This window comes from Papio anubis, chromosome 18, assembly GCF_008728515.1.
Source record: "Papio anubis isolate 15944 chromosome 18, Panubis1.0, whole genome shotgun sequence".
NCBI classification, from domain to species: Eukaryota; Metazoa; Chordata; class Mammalia; order Primates; family Cercopithecidae; genus Papio; species Papio anubis.
Window position 1 is genome coordinate 20,714,178 of NC_044993.1, and position 20,801 is coordinate 20,734,978.

General features: G+C 45.8%; 1 protein-coding gene across 2 annotated transcripts in view; it reads right to left on the bottom strand.

Moving 5' to 3' along the window:
* Positions 1 to 20,801, bottom strand: part of TANGO6 (transport and golgi organization 6 homolog) — a 261,322-nt gene that overhangs the window by 38,885 nt on the left and 201,636 nt on the right. For both annotated transcript variants that reach the window (XM_009196757.4, XM_009196756.4), the window contains exon 17: positions 2,640 to 2,753. In XM_009196757.4, the coding sequence (XP_009195021.1) occupies positions 2,640 to 2,753 (114 nt within the window). The remainder of the gene's footprint in view (positions 1 to 2,639; positions 2,754 to 20,801) is intronic.

The following is a 20,801-nucleotide window of genomic DNA, read 5'->3' on the forward strand; positions in this document are numbered from 1 at the left end:
AGTGTGTAGATCTTAACAGTGGATGAAAAACACTGATTCTTCTTAACTCCCTCTTATACAGTGGATTCTCAATAAGAGCAGTGTGGCCGGGCGCGGTGGCTCAAGCCTGTAATCCCAGCACTTTGGGAGGCCGAGGCGGGTGGATCACAAGGTCAGGAGATCGAGACTATCCTGGCTAACATGGTGAAACCCCGTCTCTACTAAAAATACAAAAAACTAGCCGGGCGCGGTAGCGGGCGCCTGTAGTCCCAGCTACTTGGGAGGCTGAGGCGGGAGAATGGCGTGAACCCGGGGGGCGGAGCTTGCAGTGAGCCGAGATCGCGCCACTGCACTCCAGCCTGGGAGACACAGTGAGACTCCGTCTCAAAAAAAAAAAAAAAAAAAAAATAAGAGCAGTGTGTGTTATTGTCCCTATAGCAATTTATTTAATTATATGCATTACTGAGCTATAATCTATATGTCCCCCATCCCCATCGAGGTCCTAGGTAAAACCCTGGATCCACCATCCTTCCAGGTGAGTGCTCCAAGTTAATGAGCAAGTCTTTCCCTACAGAAGTTTTTTGTTTGTTTTTGTTTGTTTTTTGAGAAGGAGACTCACTCTGTCACCCAGGCTGGAGTGCAGTGGTGCGATCTGGGCTCACTGCAACCTCTGCCTCCCAGGTTCAAGTGATTCTCCTGCTTCAGCCTCCTGAGTAGCTGGGATTACAGGCGCCCGCCACCACGCCCGGCTAATTTTTGTACTTTGAGTAGAGACGGGGTTTCACCATGTTGGCCAGGCTGATCTCGAACTCCTGACCTCAGGTGATCCATCCGCCTCAGCCTGCCAAAGTACTGAGATTACAGGTGTGAGCCACTGTGCCCAGCTACATAAGTTTTTATGAGTCAGCCAACCCATATTCCTTTGTATCACTATTAGTTGCCACCCCAATACCCATTTCCTGCCAAAATTCAATTTCATTCAGAGTAGCAATGTGCCAACTAAATACATTGTCAGGCTCCTCTGCAGCTAGAAACAATTGTGTGACACAGTTTTGGCCAACGAAATAGAAATTCTCCTGGGGGGTTCTGGGAAACTGTCCTAGTTCCCCAAAATAAGAAACAAAAGCACTTACGGCTGTCCTTCTCTTATCTTCTTTCTTACTCATTTAAATCATTCACAATGGCCAGAGCTGCAGCAGCTATCTTGTAGCCATGAGGCAAAGGCCACAAGGATTATAGAAATGTTGATCCTGTTGATACTGAGCTGCTAAACAGACACCACCTACTTACATTTCTTGTGATGTGAGAAAAATCCTTACTTGTTTAGGACATCGTAGTTGAAGTTTTTCTAATTTGTAGTTGAACAGGCTCATAGCAGATAAGTTCATTCAATCCAAACCTTCACCTACACAAGGTGGAGGAGAAGGGGGAGAAATGCAGCTGAGGGTAAAGCACTATTCCCAAAGCACTGGGAAATCCAACGGCCTCGCTAGTGAGCTGCAACAACAGCAAGTCGCTATGTAAAGAGAAAAGGTGGCTATGTAGGAAAGGAAGGGGATAACTTACCGAGTCCATGCCTGTACAAAAATGGCATCAGAAACTCCATATGGTAACATTCTAGGATGAATAAAGCCCATGTGTGTGACAAAACAATCACTTTTTTTTTTTTTTTTTTTTGAGACAGAGTTTCACTCTTGTTGTCCAGGCTGGAGTACAATGGCGCCATCTCGGCTCACTGCAACCTCCGCCTCCCAGGTTCAAGCAATTCTCCTGTTTCAGCCTCCTGAGTAGCTGGGATTACAGGCATGCACCACCACACCCGGCTAATTTTGTATTTTTAGTAGAGACGGGGTTTCTCCATGTTGGTCAGCTGGTCTCGAACTCCTGACTTCAGGTGATCCGCCTGCCTCGGCCTCCCAAAGTGCTGGGATTATAGGCATGAGTCACGAAGCCCGGCCTAAAAGAATCACTTTTATAATGGCTTCACTGACACTTGGTTAAATACCGATGTGTTAGCCACAGATGAGCATTGTGGATACTGGGTGGTGAATTATTAATGCAAATTTTCCATAGGAAGTCAACTGGGAATGTGTTTCCATATTATACTGACATGTAAAAGTATATATGTAAATATATACTTTCTTCCTGTATTGGCCATACACTGGGGAGAAATCCAGCCAAACCCTCTCGAAGGAGGAAGAAAATTTAATTTATGCAGCAACTAACATGTCATGGATTGAACTCAGCTAGAAAGGAAACATCTTCAATGAGGCCCTTTAGTAATTCAGAATGAACAATTAAATGAGTCAGGAAGGCAAGTCACTGAAGTTCACGCTGCAGAGGCAGGGTGAATGTGTTCTAGCTAGCTCACCTTGGAACAATGAGGACAATGCCAGGATTCAGGCCCTCAATCTATAACCTTGTGCTCTGGTTTTTCTCCAGCAGTTAGTATATAGTTTGGTCAATGTTACTGAGGTAATACAGACATACACTGAAGATACAAACAAGGATTTTTTCCTGCTACAAAATCCCTGTTGACGGACTCATTTGGATGAATCCATCGACGGAAGAGGTTTGAGGCCTTCCCTGGTAAAAGGAAAATTGAGAAATAGACAAATAAAAGAGGTGGAGAAATTGCAAAGGGCGAGAGACTGACTGACCTCAGTAGCTTTCTGGCTGAGTCCCCGAAGCAGCAGCACAACCACATGTATGGCAGCTCTGCGTACTTGAACTTCACTGTCTGTTTTGGCCACAGCAATCAGGCAAGCTGTTACCTAGGAGGATGAAGGAAGATGAAGTTGATAAGAATCAGAGTTGCACAATTACCTATAACCTTTCAACTGTGTTCCACTTACTATACATTCATCAAGAGCAATCTGGCTTAGAAAGGGCTGGACAGTTGCTTAATCCTCAACAAAGAGGGTGAGATCTAATGGGAGAGATCTTGATGCAGTCTGGCTTTTCTGGTAGAGGACAAAATCTGGTTTGGAATTTAAGAACGAGATTATAGAGTGGGAAGGAATATGTGTACTGTATATTATATGTGTTTTTTAAAAGGTAAGGTCAAATGCTAGTATTTCCACAAAAGTGGGGAAGAACTGTTCCTTGTCCCCCTTTAAGAACATCAAATCAGCCCGGTAGCGGTGGCTCAAGCCTGTAATCCCAGCACTTTGGGAGGCGGGGCAGGCCAGGATCCACCAGTCCAGAGTTCCGAGACTTATCCCTGGCTAACACGGTGGAAACCCGTTCTCTACTAAAAATACCATGCTTGGTGGTGGTGAAGCCTGTAGTCCCAGCTGGGAGGCTGAGGCAGGAGAATAGGCGTAAAACCGGGGAGCTTGCAATGAGCTGAGATCAAGCCTGCACTCCAGCCTAAAGAGGCGACACAGAGACTCAGTCTCCAAAAAAAAAAAAAAAAAAAAAAAAGAACATCAAATCAAAGGAAAAAAGACGGTCCAAACCATAGCTGCTTCTAGAGGAGGATCATGGGGATTTAGCTAAGGAGACTTCAGAGTTCACAGTCTGGCATGAATGTGAATGTACCACTGATGAAAGTTTCAGCCTAGGGATACAGAAATACAGATATATTCTAACTGATCTTCTTCAGCATGTCCAGACATTCCAGTCCTACAAATGTAGTGTATACCCGATGTGAGTCAGCAGGGGTCACTTTCAGAGACTTCCTGAATATGGAATAGGGCTTTCTGTGCTCAATTACTTTATGTATTTTTTCTGTTTTGTTTTGAGACAGGGTCTCACTCTGTCACCCAGGCTGGAGTGCAGGGGTGCAAGTGACCCTCCCACCTCAGCCTCCCAAGTAGCTAAGACTACAGGTGTGCACCACCATGCCTAGCTAATTTGATTATTTTTTGTAGAGATGAGGTTTTACCATGTTGCCCAGCTGGTCTTGAACTCCTGGGCTTATGCAATCCTCTTGCCTTGCCCTCCCAAGGTGCTAGGATTACAGGTGTGAGCCACCGTGTCAAGCCTGTGCTCAGTTACTTTTTTTTTTTTGAGACGGAGTCTTGCTCTGTCGCCCAGGCTGGAGTGCAGTGGTGCAATCTCAGCTCACTGCAACCTCTGCCTCCTAGGTTCAGGTGATTCTCCTGAGTAGCTGGGACTACAGGTGCACATAACCATGCCTAACTATTTTTTTTTGAGACAAGAGTCTCACTGTGTCACCCAGGCTGGAGTGCAGTGGCACGATCTTGGCTCACTGCAAGCTCCGCCTCCCAGGTTCATGCCATTCTCTTGCCTCAGTCTCCCGAGTAGCTGGGACTACAGGCACCCACCACCATGCCTGGCTAATTTTTTGTATTTTTAGTAGAGATGGGGTTTTAGTGTGTTAGCCAGGATGGTCTCCATCTCCTGACCTCGTGATCTGCCTGCCTCAGCCTCCCAAAGTGCTAGGATTACAGGCGTGAGCCACTGTGCCTGGCCCACCTAAATTTTTGTATTTTTAGTAGAGAGAGAGTTTTGCTATATTGGCCAGGTTGGTCTCGAACTCCTGACTTCAGGTGATCTGCCCGCCTTGGCCTCCCAAAGTGCTGGGATTACAGGCATGAGTTACTGTGCCCGGCCAGTGCTCAATTACTTTAAAAGACCATACTATCACAGGAAAGAAAGACTGGAAATTACTTGCAAAATGGATACATAGTTAATTATGTCATAAAATCAAACAGTTGAATGTAATAGCCACTGTACCCCTCCCTGGCTCCTGGTAGGCAGAAAAATGTTTGAAAATCTCAATGAAGCGATACAATTAATAATAATGACAACAAACCTTTCTGAGGCATTCATGTAAGATTTAAAAAGAGAAAAAAAATTTTTTTGAAAGTGCAACCAATGGCAGCAACAATCTGAAGGTATGTCTAACTTATTCAACTGGTCTCTCATATACTTTTATTTATTCATTTATTTATTTGAGACAGGATCTCGCTCTGTCATCCAGGCTGGAGTGCAGTGGTGCAATCTTGGCTCATTGCAACCTCCACCTCCTGGGTTCAAGTGATTCTGGTGCCTCAGTCTCCTGAGTGGCTAGGACTACAGGCACGTGCTACCATGCCTGGTTAATTTTTTGTATTTTTTGGCAGAGGCAGGGTTTCACCATGTTGGCCAGGCTGGTCTCGAACTCCTGACCTCAAGTGATCTGCCTGTCTCAGCTTCCCAAAGTGCTGGGATTACAGATGTGAGCCACCGCGCCTGGCCTCTCATATACTTTTGTCATTGGACTTACTGTGTGAGTATATTTCTTGGCCAGTAGTGGAAGGATATCTAATTATGATAGGAAAATAGCCAGACTGTGTTTAGAAACACGTACAAATACATATTATGTTTAAAGAATGGTGAATATGAGAACAAGTGAGGAAACAGGCTTGTGCAGAAATTTTAACTATACAGGTTGTATTTTTCACAGCTTTCAAACAGTTGGGCATAGTTCAAAGTATCTAATTAATCAGTGACGGCAGAGAGATTAGAAGAACTAGCTCGTTCTTAAGTATAATTGCGTCTGTGATGCACTGGCATTTAATCAAGTTGTGCATCTATTAGACAAACATGCAGCTTGCAAGTGAAGGAAAATCCCAGAGGAGTTCAACCCTTTGGGGACTGCTTTCAGTAAGACCCAGCAAGCTGTTCTGCCTTTGACTTGGGATGCCCAACCCTAAGGCCAGCAGTGGCTTCCATGCCTCTGGCATTAACAGTAGAAGCAATTCAGTCCTAAGAGGAATTCCTTGGGCAACCTCCAAACAGGCAACAATGTAATAGCTACCTCCACTTTCAGGCTTAGTATTTACAAGGTAAGAGCTGAAACCAGAGAAACAAGTTAGAGCTAGGTCTGAGTCCCTCTTGACACAGGGAAGTGAAATCTGGTCTGATGGCTAAATTATGGAAGCCAGCCCAAGGCCATGGACTGAGCAGAGGGTCTTAGGCGTTCTGCTTGCTCCCCTCTACATTTAGCTTTGGGTCCCTGCTTCCATGTTTGGCAGACCAAGGCTCCCTGCCTAGAACCATGTTGGTGTCTGCCTTTGTCACCTCTGTTCTGCCTCTCTCTGCTGAGCGGGTCATGCTTCCGCCTCAGGTCTCAGTGTAAGGCCGGCTCTCACAGTTGGGCATTTGGGCATTAATCCCACAGTCGAGATGTCCAGGCAGAAGCATCCTGCCTGGAAAAAGGCTTTTCCTTCAAGGGCAATTCTTTTTGTTGAGATGGAATCTCGCTCTGTTGCCCAGGCTGGAGTGCAGTAGAGTGATCTCAGCTCACAGCAACCTCTGCTTCCAGGGTTCAAGCAATCCTCCCACCTCAGCCTCCCTAGTAGCTGGGACTACAGGCATGCACCACCATGCCCAGCCTTCTTCTTCTTTTTATTTTTTTGGAGACAAGGTCTCGCTGTGTCACCCAGGCTGGAATGCAGTGGCATGATCTCAGCTCACTGCAGCCTTCACCTCCCAGGCTCTGGCGCTCCTCCCACCTCAGCCTCCTGAGTAGCTGGGACTGCAGGCGCCCACCACTACACATGGCTAATTTGTGTAGATTCTGTAGAGATGGAGTTTTGCCATGTTGCCCAGGCTGGTCTCAAACTCCCCAACTCAAGTGATCCGCCTGCCTCGGCTTCCCAAAGTGCTGGGATTCCAGGCATGAACCACTGCACCCCAGTCAAGGCCAATTCTTGAATCCCTGTGCCACCTTGAAGGTATGACTGAGAGAGGAGCTGGTTATGACAAGCCTTGCTGAGATCAGCTGAAATAGCCTCCTGCTTGCTATGGGCTATTAGTGACTTATGCACCAGACTCCACCAAACCCATCTGTAGTGAGCCATCCAGGACAATCAGGAAGAGGCCCAAGAACTGAAGAGCATTTGGGAAACTTCCTCAACCCCTCTGTCACCAGGACCAAATCATGTGAAATGTATAATGGTCTGTCACATAAAATGTTTTTTGAGCATCAGAATTTCAATATGGTCTTACGGATATCATCTAAAGATTAGAACAGCCTTCTGTTCAGGTCAGGCACCCATAACCAGCTTATAATGCTGCTCTCCAGCAGACCAGAGAGACAGACCTTTTGTCAAACACTAGAAGTGGGGAGGATGTAGGCCACTTTCTTCTATGTATCCAGGTTGGAAAAGTCACTTCAAGGCTAGTCTCTCACCTCTAACTCCAACAACATAATGAACACTGAGTTCTACCTCTAAAAACCTTGGTGAGATAGATAGATGATGTAAGGTCTTTACTAATTTATGAATTGATATATTATTTCTATTCTCTAAGTTCTCTCAGAGGGCAGAAATCCATTCTTTTTTTTTTTTTTTTTTGAGGCAGAGTCTTGCTCTGTTGCCCAGGCTGGAGTGCAGTGGCATGCTCGCAGCTTACCGCAACCTTTGCTTCCCGGGTTCAAGCGATTCTTGTCTCAGTCTCCTGAGTAGCTACATGCGCTTGCCACCACACCTGGCTAATTTTTGTATTTTCAGTAGAGATAGGGTTTTGCCATGTTGGCCAGGCTCTCAAACTCCTGACCTCAAATGATTGCCCACCTTGGCTTCCCAAAGTGCTGGGATTACAGGCGTGAGTCACTGTGCCCAGCCAGAAATTCATCCTTTTGTCACCTGCTTTGAGTAAAGCATACTATGGAAGGCTTTCTCTTCACTGATGAAATCAGTAAATTGCATCCATTTCTAAAAACCATCCAGAGAAAAACATGCTGATTGCTTTGGAAGCATTAAAGGTCAGTTTCAGCAATTTAACACTTAACAGGAGCCAAGAGAAATAAGGAAAAACACTCCCAAAACAGCTGGCACACACCAAGCATAACCAGAACTATATAAATAAAGATAGTACAAATGGCAAGATTACCAAAAACTGACTTTGGAAAATTCCAGGCGAGAAGTTGCCAGAATTGAGGTACGTATCAAGGAAGCATGACTTTAATTTTCCAACTGCATCTTCATCCATTTTGCTAAAGCTTCCTTTGTTAAAACTCAGTTGGTTTGCTAACTTGTCTGCAACTTTACCATCTGTAAACCAAGAAACCTTAACAGCAAAGACAGTGTGACCAACCATTCTCATAAGCTTGGCTTACTCAACCCTCCATGAAAGAAACCATGGCAGACACTTTAGCTTTCTTGGGGTTTCCCAGAACATCTATCTCAGGCCTCATCTCAGGGGTCTATGTATCCTCAAACTGCAGTGATTGTGCAAAACTGATAATAAATTCAGGTCATTCCGTGGGATAAGAGGCAGTGGCTTTGTATCAGCCCCCAAACCTCAGGTACGTGGAATTCTGGGCACCATGTTAAAAGGAGACTGGACTTGTCACCTCGGACACATTTTTTTTTTTTTTTTTTAGACGGAGTCTGGCTCTGTCGCCCAGGCTGGAGTGCAGTGGCTGGATCTCAGCTCACTGCAAGCTCCGCCTCCCGGGTTTATGCCATTCTCCTGCCTCAGCCTCCCGAGTAGCTGGGACTACAGGCGCCCACCACCTCGCCCGGCTAGTTTTTTTTTTATTATTATTTTTTAGTAGAGACGGGGTTTCACCGTGTTAGCCAGGATGGCCTTGATCTCCTGACCTCGTGATCCGCCCATCTGGGCCTCCCAAAGTGTTGGGATTACAGGCGTGAGCCACCGCGCCCGGCCTGGGACACATCTTATTTGCTGTAGTGAGGACAGGCCTCTCACTGTGGTTCACTTAAATCATATTTACTTCTCACAGAGAGTGATAAAGATGAAGAACCTATCAAGATTTGGTTTTAAGCGACACGGCCTTTGACAAGAACAAGGAGAAATTGGAAAAAAAAAAAAAAAGAAAAAAAAAAGAATGTTCTCTACAGATTAATTCTTGACATCAACAGAGAGGAAAAACCTGAATTCCCAGTATAGTGACTGTGGAAGGGTTGAGCCTATACTTTGTATTCCTTCCCGACCAGCTGGCACCATCAGAGCAGACAGTGCCCAAATCTGGATCACCCAATAGTTATGACAACTTTCTTCAGATGCCGAAGAGCCATAGCCAGAGAGGAAGGGCTCTGATGCCCTCAGACCACGTTGTGTTAGAAGGGACTACAGTGGCTGGTTTGTTCAATTTCATTTTCTTCTGCTTATTATTTTTAACAGGTTTAATTCACTTTATTCTTCTTGTATGCCAGCTTATGTTGTGGCAGGGTGCAGTGGCTCATGCCTGTAATCCCAGGACTTTGGGAGGCCGAGGCAGGCGGATCACCTGAGTTCAGGAGTTCGAGACAAGCCTGGCCAATGTGGTGAAACCCCATCTCTACTAAATATACAAAAATTAGCCAGGCCTGGTGGCGCACACCTGTAATCCCAGCTACTCGGGAAGCTGAGGAAAGAGAATCGCTTGAACCCGGGAGGCAGAGGTTGCAGTGAGCCGAGATCCCCACTGCACTCCAACCTGGCAACACAGTGAGACTCTGTCTCAAAAAAAAAAAAAAAAAAAAAAAAAAAAGAAAGCTTATGTTGTAACCACAGCTGGAGCCTGGGTCCTCTGCAAGGAGACTCTGGTGTGGGTCTTGATGAGATGGTCAGTGCATTCCTGACAGGGAGGCTTGGTGAATAGTGTCTTTCCAGAGGTTGGGGGTCAGGCAGCTATAGGTCCTAGAGATGGCATCAAAGGTAGCCTTGGTGAAGTTGTCCAGGGTGGCAGTGCAGCCCCTGGCTGAGGTGTAGCAGTCGTCAATACCGGCCATCAGCAGCAGCATCTTGGACACAGGAGTCGAGATGATGCCATTGTTCCTGGGGGCAGGGATAAAGTGTACTAGCTTAGAGCTAAAGCAGCCTGTTCACCATACAGGGGGCGATGTAGGACTTGCCGGTCTTGTTCCTCCAATAGCATCTCCACATAGGGACAATGGAAAGCTTGGCCAGGATGATGGTCCCTTAGATGGCAGTAGTAACCTCCTTGAAGCACTTGACACCTAGACCGATGTGGCCATGATAGTTCCTAACAGTAGCAAATGCCTTGAATCTGGTGCGCTGGCCAGTGTGGGTCTGTTTCTACACAAGCATAATCTTCAAAACCTCACCCATGAGAGATGCCCCCCTGAAAAAAGCCAATGATATCACACTCCTCAATGGGCAGGGAGAAGAGATAGGTCTCCAGGGACTTGATCTTCATGTGCTTGACCAGAGGTCCCAGCTTGGTGATGGGTATCCACTCCTTGTCCTCAGTCGTGCCTCTATGAGTTCCATAGTCTCAGCTCCAGCCTTGACCATGACCACGAGCCCAGTCCTGCATGCTGCTACCAAAGCCTCTGAGGAAGCCATGGCAGTTTTCCATTTAGGGTCCCCAGGGCCTCTAGGACCTCCCGCCACATTGGCATCATCCTCCAGTTTGGTGATTTCTCAGAAAGGAAGCTGTTCAATTTGATCTCAAAATAGATTATGCTTCTCCTCTTCCTCTGCCTGGCTAACACTTGATCAACATAACCTTCTTGATGCCCTGACAAGTTAACCCAGGGTCCCAGCTCTGGGTTCCCCAGTGCTTGGTGCTGGCTCTATCGTGTCACTCCTATCCACTGTGGATTTACTCCTCTGCATTTCACACACGCTACTGAAACTTCCTTAAGGGAAGAGATTGGGTCCTTTATTTGTGTCTTCTAGCATACTTGCCAGATAACAGATGCTCACGAAGGAGAATTCCTTCTGTTTGCAAAGACAAGTTTCCCAAAGCTCAAGTACCTTCTCCACTAGCACACCCTGGAACTAAGCAATTCTGAGACTTCAAGGGCTTTCACAGGACACTGAAAGAACTGTCCTAGAAGAAGCCACAGTAACTTTTTATTTTATTTACTTATTTTTGAGACAAAGTCTCTCTCTATTGCCCAGGCTGGAGTATAATGGTGTGATCTCAGCTCACTGCAACCTCCGCCTCCTGGGTTCAAGTGATTCTCCTGCCTCAGCCTCCTGAGTAGCTGGGATTATAGGTACCTGCCACCACATGGGCTAGGTGTTGTATTGTTAGTAGAGATAGGGTTTCACCTTGTTGACCAGGCTGGTCTCGAACTCCTAACCTCAGGTGATCTGCCTGCCTTGGCCTCCCAAAGCGGTGAGATTACAGGCATGAGCCACCACACCTGGCAACAGTAACTTTTTTTTTTTTTGAGATGGAGTCTTGTTCTGTCGCCCAGGCTGGAGTGCAATGGTGCGATCTCGGCTCACTGCAACCTCAGCCTCCAGGTTCAAGCAATTATCTGCCTCAGCCTCCCCAGATTACAGGCGCCTGCCACCACGCCTGACTAATTTTTTGTGTTTTTAGTAGAGATGGGGTTTCACCATCTTGGCTAGGCTGTTCTTGAACTCCTGACTTCGTGATCCACCCACCTCAGCCTCCCAAAGGGCTGGGATTACAGGTGTGAGCCACTGTGCCCGGCCAACAGTAACTTTTTAAAAGAAGTTAGATTGGCTGGACACGGTGGCTCATGCCTGTAATCCTAGCACTTTGGGAGGCTAAGGCGGGTGGATTGCCTGAACTCAGAAGTTTGAGACTAGCCTGAGCAACATGGTGAAACCCTGTCTCTACTAAAAATATAAAAAAATTAGCTGGGCATTGTGGTGCATGCCTGTAGTCCCAGCTACTTGAGAGGTTGAGGCAAGAGAATTGCTTGAACCCAGGAGGCAGAGTTGCAATGAGTTGAGACTGTGCCACTGTACTGCAGCCTGGGTGACGGAGTGAGGCTCTGTCTCCATAAATGAATGAATGAACGAACGAATGAAGTTAGATCATTTCATTCTTCCACCTTGGCTTCCCATCTCACTCACAGGGAAAGCAAAAGTCCACACAAGGCTCTGCTGGGACTGGCCACTGCCTTTCTGGTGCCAACTCCTGTTCTTCTGTGAAGCCACACTGGCCTTACTGTTCTCCAGCACATGAAGCCTGTACCTGTCGCAGGGCCTCTGCACTCACATCTCCCTCCACCTGGAATGCTCCCTCCCTAGGTTTCTAGATCAACCCCTTGCTTCCTTATATCTTTGCTCAAAGGTCACTTGTCAGTCAGGCACAGTGGCTCATTCCTGTAATCCCAGCACTTTGGCAGGCTGAGGCAGGCAGGTTGCATGAGCTTAGGAGTTTGAGACCAGCCTGGACAACATAGTGAAACCCCATCTCTACTAAAACAACACAGAAAAAATTAGCTGGGTGTGGTGGCACATGCCTGTAGTCCCAGCTACTTGGGAGGCTGAGGCAAGAGAATTGCTTGAACCCGGGAGGTGGATCGTGCCACTGCACTCCAGCCTGGGCGACAGAGCAAGACTGACTGTCTCAGAAAACAAAAGTCACTTGTCAGGAAAGCTTTTCCTGTCCATTCGAGACAATAGCAAACTCCCTTTGGGCTCCTTATCTTGCTAAATTTATCTCTTTGGTGCTTATCATCACCTGACACAGTAGAAATCTGTATATCCATGTTTACTTGTTTACTGCCTACCTCTCCTCTCCAGAAGTCAGGTCCAGGAGGACAGGGACTCTGTTGTCTTCACAGCTGGGTCCCTAGCACAGAGCATATGGCTTGGCTCTAGTCCCAACTGGCACAGGGTAAGTGCTCATTACATATTTGTTGAATGAATAAAAGAATGAAGAACTACTTAAGAGCCAGGCCAAATACCCCACTCTTTGCATGTGAATGAACTAGAGTTGTCTGACTATAGGAGGACGCAAAGGCTGAAATACTAAGACTGGCAGGTATCCAACATGTTCAAACTTGTAGTCTACCCAAGGTAGCTGGTTTGGCAGCGAAGACAAGGCGAACATGGGATGCTGCATAAGAAGGAACATCTAAAAGGAAGAGAGATAAATTATATGGGATGAAAACACCTGTTTTTTTTTTCAAATCAGAGGGAAAATATTGCCTTCTGAAGTCTCACTGCCAAAAGCAAGCGCTATTAAAAACCAGAGCTGTATCACCCTTCCTGTGTGTAGCTTTTCTCATATGGCAATTCTATTCAGCTTCCAAGGCACAAAAGCAACCTTATAAATGAACTGAAAACATTTATTTTTTATTTATTTTTTTGAAACAGGGTCTCACTCTATTACACAGGCTGGAGTGCAGTGTTGCGATCATGGCTCACCACAGCCTTGACCTCCCCTCCCCAGGGTCAGGTGATCCTCCTGCCTCAGTCTCCGAAGTAGCTGGGACTACAGGCATGCATCACCTTGCCCCAATTTTTTTTTTTGAATTTTTGTAGACACAGGGTCTCGCTGTGTTGCCCAGGTTGGTCTTGAACTCCTGGGCTCAAGTGATCCGCCCACCTTGGCTTCCCAAAGTGCTAGGAGTACAGATGTGAGCCACTGTGCCCAGCCTGAAAACATTTATTGAGAGACAATATAGAAGAGTGGTTAAGAGCTGACTTCTGGAACCAACTGCCTGCATTCAAATCCCAGCCTTGCCACTTTCTAGTTGCACAACCTTGGCAACTTATTTATCTGTGCCTCAGTTCCCTCTATGAAAAGTGGATCAGTAGGCCAGGTGCAGCGGCTCATGCCTGTAATCCTAGCACTTTGGGAGGTTGAGGTGGGCGGATCACGAGGCCAGGAGATCGAGACCATCCTGGCTAACACAGTGAAACCCCATCTCTACTAAAAATACAACAAATTAACCAGGCATGGTGGCAGGCACCTGTAGTCCCAGCTACTGGGTAGGCTGAGGCAGGAAAATGGCATGAACTCGGGAGGCGGAGCTTGCAGTGAGCCAAAATTGTGCCACTGCACTCCAGCCTGGGCGACAGAGAGAGGCTCCATCTCAAAAAAAAAAAAAAAAAAGAAAAAAGAAAAAAGAAAATTGGATCAGTTGACATCTGTAAGGTACTCAGGAGTATAGAGTGCTTGCTATGCTGTTATGACGATTTTTTTCGAGACAGGGTCTCACTCTGTTGCCCAGGCTGGAGTGCAAGGGTACCATCACAGCTCACTGTAGCCTCTGCCTCCCGGCTTCAAGCAGTTCTCCTACCTCAGCCTCCCAAGTAGCTGGGACTATAGGCATGTGCCACCACACCTGGCTAATTTTGGTACTTTTTGGTAGAGATGGGATTTAACCATGTTGCCCAGGCTGGTCTTGAACTCCTGACAAGTGATCTGCCTACCTCGGCCTCCCAAAGTGTTGAGATTATAGGTCTGAGCCACCGTGCCTGGCCTTGCTATGACTATTATTGAAACACATAGGAACTAGCCTTCCCAACCAGCTTTCTCCGCTCTTGAAACATTCAATATTGTATTAATCAGCCAACACTTAGCATCCACTATGTACCAAACACTGTGATAGGTACTAGGGGGTATAACAAGGTGAATCAAGATGGGTTCTGCCCTTGTTGTGCTCACAATTTACTAATGACCACAAACAATCCTGGGACTGATTCTGTAGAAACAGTCTAGCTCTCTAGAAGTAGGGCAGGATCACTGGACAAGAGGTTTGCCAGGAAGGCGCCCCAAAGCAGCAGCTCCTCATCTCAAGTTTTTTTTTTTTTTTTAATTTATTTTATTTTATTTTTTGAGATCGAGTCTTGCTCTGTTGCCAGGCTGGAGTGCAGAAGTATGATCTTAGTTCACTGCAACCTCCACCTCCCAGGTTCAGGCAATTTTCCTGCCTCAGCTTCCTGAGTAGCTGGGACTACAGGTGTGCACCACCAGGCCCAGCTAATTTTTGTACTTTTGTTTAGTAGAGATGGGGTTTCACCATGTTGGCCAGGATGGTCTCGATCTCTTGACCTCGTGATCTGCCCACCTCGGCCTCCTAAAGTGCTGAGATTACAGGCGTGAACCACAGCGCCCCGCCCTCACCTGTTTTAAGGTTGAAACATAAAGGAAAACAGTGCTTTTCTTTGTGTCAGCACCCATGGTAGGCAAACAACCTACTACCTATTTGCACTTCATTTCCAAAGGCTAAACAAGCAATGCTTACTGTTTAGCCTTTGGAAACAAGGCTTGATTCTTGCTGTGAGCCAGGAAGCCATAAAGTAACAAGGCCTTTCATGATGTGGCCCCTACCTGCGCTGTCTTGCCTCAGCTTCTGCATTTGTTCAAGTGAACGCAGTTAAACTAACCCCCCGCCCCTTCACTCCAGCATTTGGAACCTTCCTAAACATGTCAGGCCATCTCACGCCCTTTGCACAGCTGCTCCCTCTGCTGAAATGCTCATCCCTGACTTTTTTTTTTTTACCTAATTTCTACTTGTTCTCTGGATTCAGCTCCAAGGATTTCTTCCTCCAGGACATCTTTGCCAATACCCGAACCTGACCAAGGGACTCCTCAAAGGTGCTCCCATAGCATCGATCCCAGTGGCCTATAATTGTAATCACTGATGTCTGTGTCTGCCATATTCCCCACGCCCAGAAGGCAAGGTGGTATCTGACAGGGTTTTGTATCCTCAGCCCCTAACACGGCAGTTGTTTTGAAAACATACGGCTGGGGACATCTGAAGGACACTGGTCACTCTGCTCTTCTTATTTCCTTTTTTTTTTTTGAGATGGAGTCTTGCTCTGTCACCCAGGCTGGGGTACAGTGACGTGATCTTGGCTCACTGCAATCTCTGCCTCCCAGGTTCAAGTGATTCTCCTGCCTCAGCCTCCTGAGTAGCTGAGATTACAGGTGCTTGCCAACACTCTCGGCTAATTTTTGTATTGTTAGTAGAGATGGGGTTTCACCATGCTGGCCAGGTTGGTCTTGAACTCTTGACCTTAGGTGATCCACTCACTTTGGCCTCCCAAAGTCCTGGGATTATAGGTGTGAGCCACCACACCCGGCCTGTTGTTCTTATTTCCTTAATGCTCATCCTTATCACTGTCATCATCAGCCCCCTTCAAATGACCAAGATGATCCTTAAGAAAAATCTTAATATAGAAAAATAAAATGTCTTTACTAGAATGGCACCTTCTCAGTGAGACTCACCTGATACCCTGTTGAGCACTGCAGCCGCCCCACCACCTAAGACTACACTCCTCATCAGTTTCCCTTCTCCTACTTTTTTTTTTTTTCCATAGCACTTGTCATGGTCTAATATACTAGATACTTTACTTACTGATTATATATAGCATTTATTACCTGTCTACTCTCTCTAGAACAGAAGCTCCATGAAGATGGGAATCACTGTCTAGTTTGAAGAGTGATGTGTCTTAAGTGTCCAGAATACTGCTTGGCATGTAGTAGGCACTCAATACAAATTGCTGAATAAATCGTTATGTCAAACATATATGTCTTGTAACAATCTTGTAACAATCTTGCATTGCAGGTATTTTAATCCCATTTTCTAGATCAAGAAACTGAACTCAAAGTCATTTGTTCAAGTGAATGCAGTTAAACAGATGGTGTAGCTGGGCTCTCATTCATTCCCATTTCCAAGTGTACCTGGCAGTTTCGTTATCTTTCAATAGGTCGGGTGGGTCTCCTGACAGATGATGTTTTTTGAATGTTACAAAATCTGCTTTAGCTTAATCTTCCTAATCAACCAAAACCAAGAAATTTCTCTAACACTTTGGATAGTAAATCATATGCTGCTAGCATGCTACAATTTCCTTAGGAGAGAGAAAGAGAACAGTCGAGGGATTCAAAAATAAATACAGTCTCAATGTTTGAGTTCAGAGGTCATGATATTCAGGTATTGTTCAGGTTCATTAGTTTTACAAAACATATAGATCCCATCAAGTCTCAGCTGGTCCACTTGGAGATCTGCAGATAACTTTTCTGAAATGCATGGCTATGTTAATTTTTTTTTTTTTTTTTAACTGGACATGGTGGTGTGTGCCAATAGTTCCAGCTACTCAGAAGGCTGAGGCAGGTGGATCACTTCAGCCCAGGAGTTCGAGACCAACCTGGACAACATAGCAAGACCCCATCTCTAAAAAAAAAAAGTGTGTGTGATTGTACCAACAACTCTGAATGTACTAAAAACCATTGAGTTGTACACTTCATTTTTATTTTCTTTTGAGACAAAGTCTTGCTCTGTCATCCAGACTACAGTGTAGTGGTGCAATTTTAGCTCACTGCAACCTCTACCTCCCATGTTCAAGCGATTCTCCTGCCACAGCCTCCTAAGTAGCTGAGATTACAGGGATGTGCCACCACGCCTGGCTAATTAATTTTGTATTTTTGGTAGAGAGGGGGTTTCACCATGTTGGCCAGGCTGGTCTTGAACTCCTGACCTCAGGTGATCTGCCTGCCTTGGCCTCCCAAAGTGCTGAAATTATAGGCGTGAGCCTCTGCACCTGGCCTGAATTGTACACTTTAAATGGGTAACTTGTATAGTGTGTGAAGTGTATCTCAGTAAAGCCATTATTTAAAAATAATAATATTTGGAGGGCCGGGTGCGGTGGCTCATGCCTATAATTCCAACACTTTGGGAGGCCTGAATCAGATGGATCACCTGAGGTCAGAAGTTCAAGACCATCCTAGCCAAGATGGTAAAACCCCGTCTCTACCAAAAATACAGAAATTATCCAGGCGTGGTAGCAGGTGCCTATAATCCCAGCTACTCAGGAGGCTGAGGCAGGAGTATTGCTTGAACCCGGGGGCTGGAGGTTGCAGTGAGTAGAGATTGTGCCACTGCACTCCAGCCTGGGCGACAGAGGAAGACTCCGTTTCAAAAAAAAAAAAAAAGAAAGAAAGAAAAAAAAATTACAAATATTAGTTGGGTGTGGTGGCAGTCACCTGTAATCCCAGCTACTTGTGAGGCTATAGCAGGAGAATTGCTTTAACCCGGGAGGCGGAGGTTGCAGTGAGCTGATATCACACCATTGTACTCCAGTCTGGGTAACAGAGCAAGAATTCATCTCAAAAAAAAAAAATTGGGTTTGGTTCAGATCATGGACCAGTAACTTGTTTTAGTACACAGTTTACAGTTCAGTTTGGTTTGGGTTATGTGAAGAGACCAAGAAAACAGAGAAAAAAAATGTGGGAATCATTTCAGTATCTGACCCAGAAAAGTTACAGTAGTCTGAAACCGTCAGACAATATAACCAAATAGACCCATAAAAGCCTTCTCTTAAGTGTTACAAGTTAATAACACTAAAGAACAAGAGATTTGCTAAGTCCATCTAAAACAGGATGAGATGCCTAATGGTTCACATATATTAGAGCACTTGGGTTTTAAGTAGGTACTTAATGTTGTTGTTTCTAAGTTACTAAAAGAAGATACAAAAACCGAGGAATGGGATATCCCTGGTGATCCCTCAGAGAACAGTAAAAGGGAAGGAAATAACTGATATATATGTAACTTTTCTGAAAATTCTAGGTTGAAATTTAATGAAAAGAGTAGCCCTTATAACCAAATAAAGCAAAATATATGAAGCTCAAGAATCAGGAAATACCATAAATTCAAGTGTATACATACATCTGTGAGTGGGCTTCTCTGCTTATTGATATGACACAACTGCCAAACATTGAAAAAAATTCCCTCTCAGGCCTGGGCACAGTGGCTCATGCCTGTAATCCCAGCACTTTGGGAGGCTGAGGCACGCGGATCACTTGAGATCAGGAGTTCGAGACCAGCTGGCCAACATGGCGAAATCCCATCTCCACCAAAAATACAAAAATTAGCCGGGCATGGTGGCTCACACCTGTAATCCCAGCTACTCAGGAGGCTAAGACAGGGGAATCGCTTGAATGCAGGAGGTGGAGGTTGCAGTGAGCCGAGATTACACCACTGTACTACAGCCTGGGGAGCAAAGTGAGACTCCATCGCATTAGAAAAAAAAAAAAAGGAAAAAGGAAAATTCCCCCTCAATAGGTCCTTCTTAAGATCTGATCCTCTCACTCCTGAAACCTGGGAGGTGGAGGCTGCAGTGAGTCAAGATCACACAACTGCACTCCAGTCCAGGTGACGGAGCAAGACTCCATCACAATTGAAGCAAGACTCCATCACACTGAAGACTCCTCACCCTTCAATATCCAGTGTATCCTCATTTTCCTTGGGTGCGGTACAAGAGCTTGGGAACCGCTGAATGTGGTACAAGCTAACACAGGTGAGCTGGGGCACGCCAGCATAGCCAAGTGAGGCCAGGATGGGGCATTCCCAGCCAGAGGTCCCTGGCTTGCAAAGTGACTAAGAAGAAAAATCCGACACCACCAGCACTTTGGGAGGCTGAGGCAGGAGGATCACTTGAGTCTTGAGTCTAGGAATTCAAGACCAGCCTGGCCAACATGGTGAAACACTGTCTCTACTAAACATACAAAAATTAACCAGGCGTGGTGGCGCATGCCTGTAATCCTAGCTACTTAAGAGGCTAATGTGGGAGAATCGCTTGAACCTAGAAGGTGGAGGTTGCTGGAAGGTGGAGGTTGCAGTGTGCCAAGATTCCACCACTGTAAACAAACAAACAAACAGATGTGATCCTCTCTTCTACTCACCTTCTCGCTCTGCCATGCCCTGCTTTGATAAGACACTTGCCATTTCCCCCAGCTAGCAGGCCTGGCCTACAGAGGAAGGCAGCACGCAGCTTGCTTTGTCTGGCTCTCTGAATACCCCATGGCCTCAACCCGGGGGTCCATGCAGGTTGCGAGCTATGACCTGTACAGTACCTATGATGATATAATACTACCTACAGAGAAAGCTCTTGTGAAAATGGACACTCAGACAGCCCTTCCTTCTGGGTGTTATGGAAGAGTGGCTCTGTGGTCTGGTTTGGCTGCAAAACACTTTCTAGATGTAGGAACTGGTGTCAGAGAGAAAGATTATAGTGTACATGTTGATCGTGTACTATTTAATTTTGGCAAAAAAAAGTTTGAAGTTGGTGGGGCGTGGTGGCTCAAGCCTGTAATCCCAGCACTTTGGGAGGCTGAGGTGGGTGGATCACTTGAGGTCAGGAGTTTGAGACCAGCCTGGCCAACATCGTGAAACCCTGTCTCTATTAAAAATACAAAAATTGGCCGAGTGTGGTTACGGGTGCCTGTAATCCCAGCTACTTGGGAGGCTGAGGCAAGAGGATTACTTGAACCCGGGAGGCAGAGGTTGCAGTGAGCTGAGATCGTGCCACTGTACTCCAGCCTGGGCAACAGAGTGAAACAATGTGTCAAAAAAAAAAAAAAAAAAGAAAAAGAAAAGTTTGAAGTCAAAAAAGGTCATCAAATTGCATAGCTCATTTGTGAACTAAATTTTTTTAACCAGAAATAGAAGAAATTTAAGATTTGGATGACACTGAAAGGGGTTCAGGAGGTTTTGGTTCCACTAGAAGGAATTAAAATTTATGCCAAGAATAGAAAATGAGAAATCATACCTGGTCTTAAAGAGTTTTTGCTTAAAGATTAAAAAAAAAAAAAAAAAAGGCCAGGTACAATGGCTCATGCCTGTAATCCCAGTGATATCTACAGGTGGCAGCCAGACACCTAGGCGGATAGGGGCAGGTGCCCAGTGCAACCCCACCTCCAAGCTGAAGACAGTTTAAAGCCCAAAAGCTAAGCTACAAGTTAAATTCTCAGACTGAATTGAAAACTTGTCTTCCTGTTTGGCACATTTTCCTCTAATTAGTGCCCACCCTTCACCTATTTTACATACACCTACCATTTCCTAACTGGTTTTCTATACTGTCAGGCCCACCTTTGAGAGGTGCCTTGTTTTAACCTTTTTTGCATACTCACAAACCAATCAGCATGCGTCATGTGCCTATGAAGACCCCAGACTCAGTCAGTAGAGGAGGAAATGGGTTGACTTCAGGGAAGAGACAACTTGATTTTGGGGAAGACAACCTGCCCTTCACATCCACTCTCCAGCTCCCTTCTCTGCTGAGAGTCGTTTCATCGCTCAATAAAATTCTTCTCCACCCTCCTCACCCTTCAATGTTCAGTGTATCCTCATTTTTCTTGGGTGTGGTACAAGAGCTTGGGAACCCTGAATGTGGTA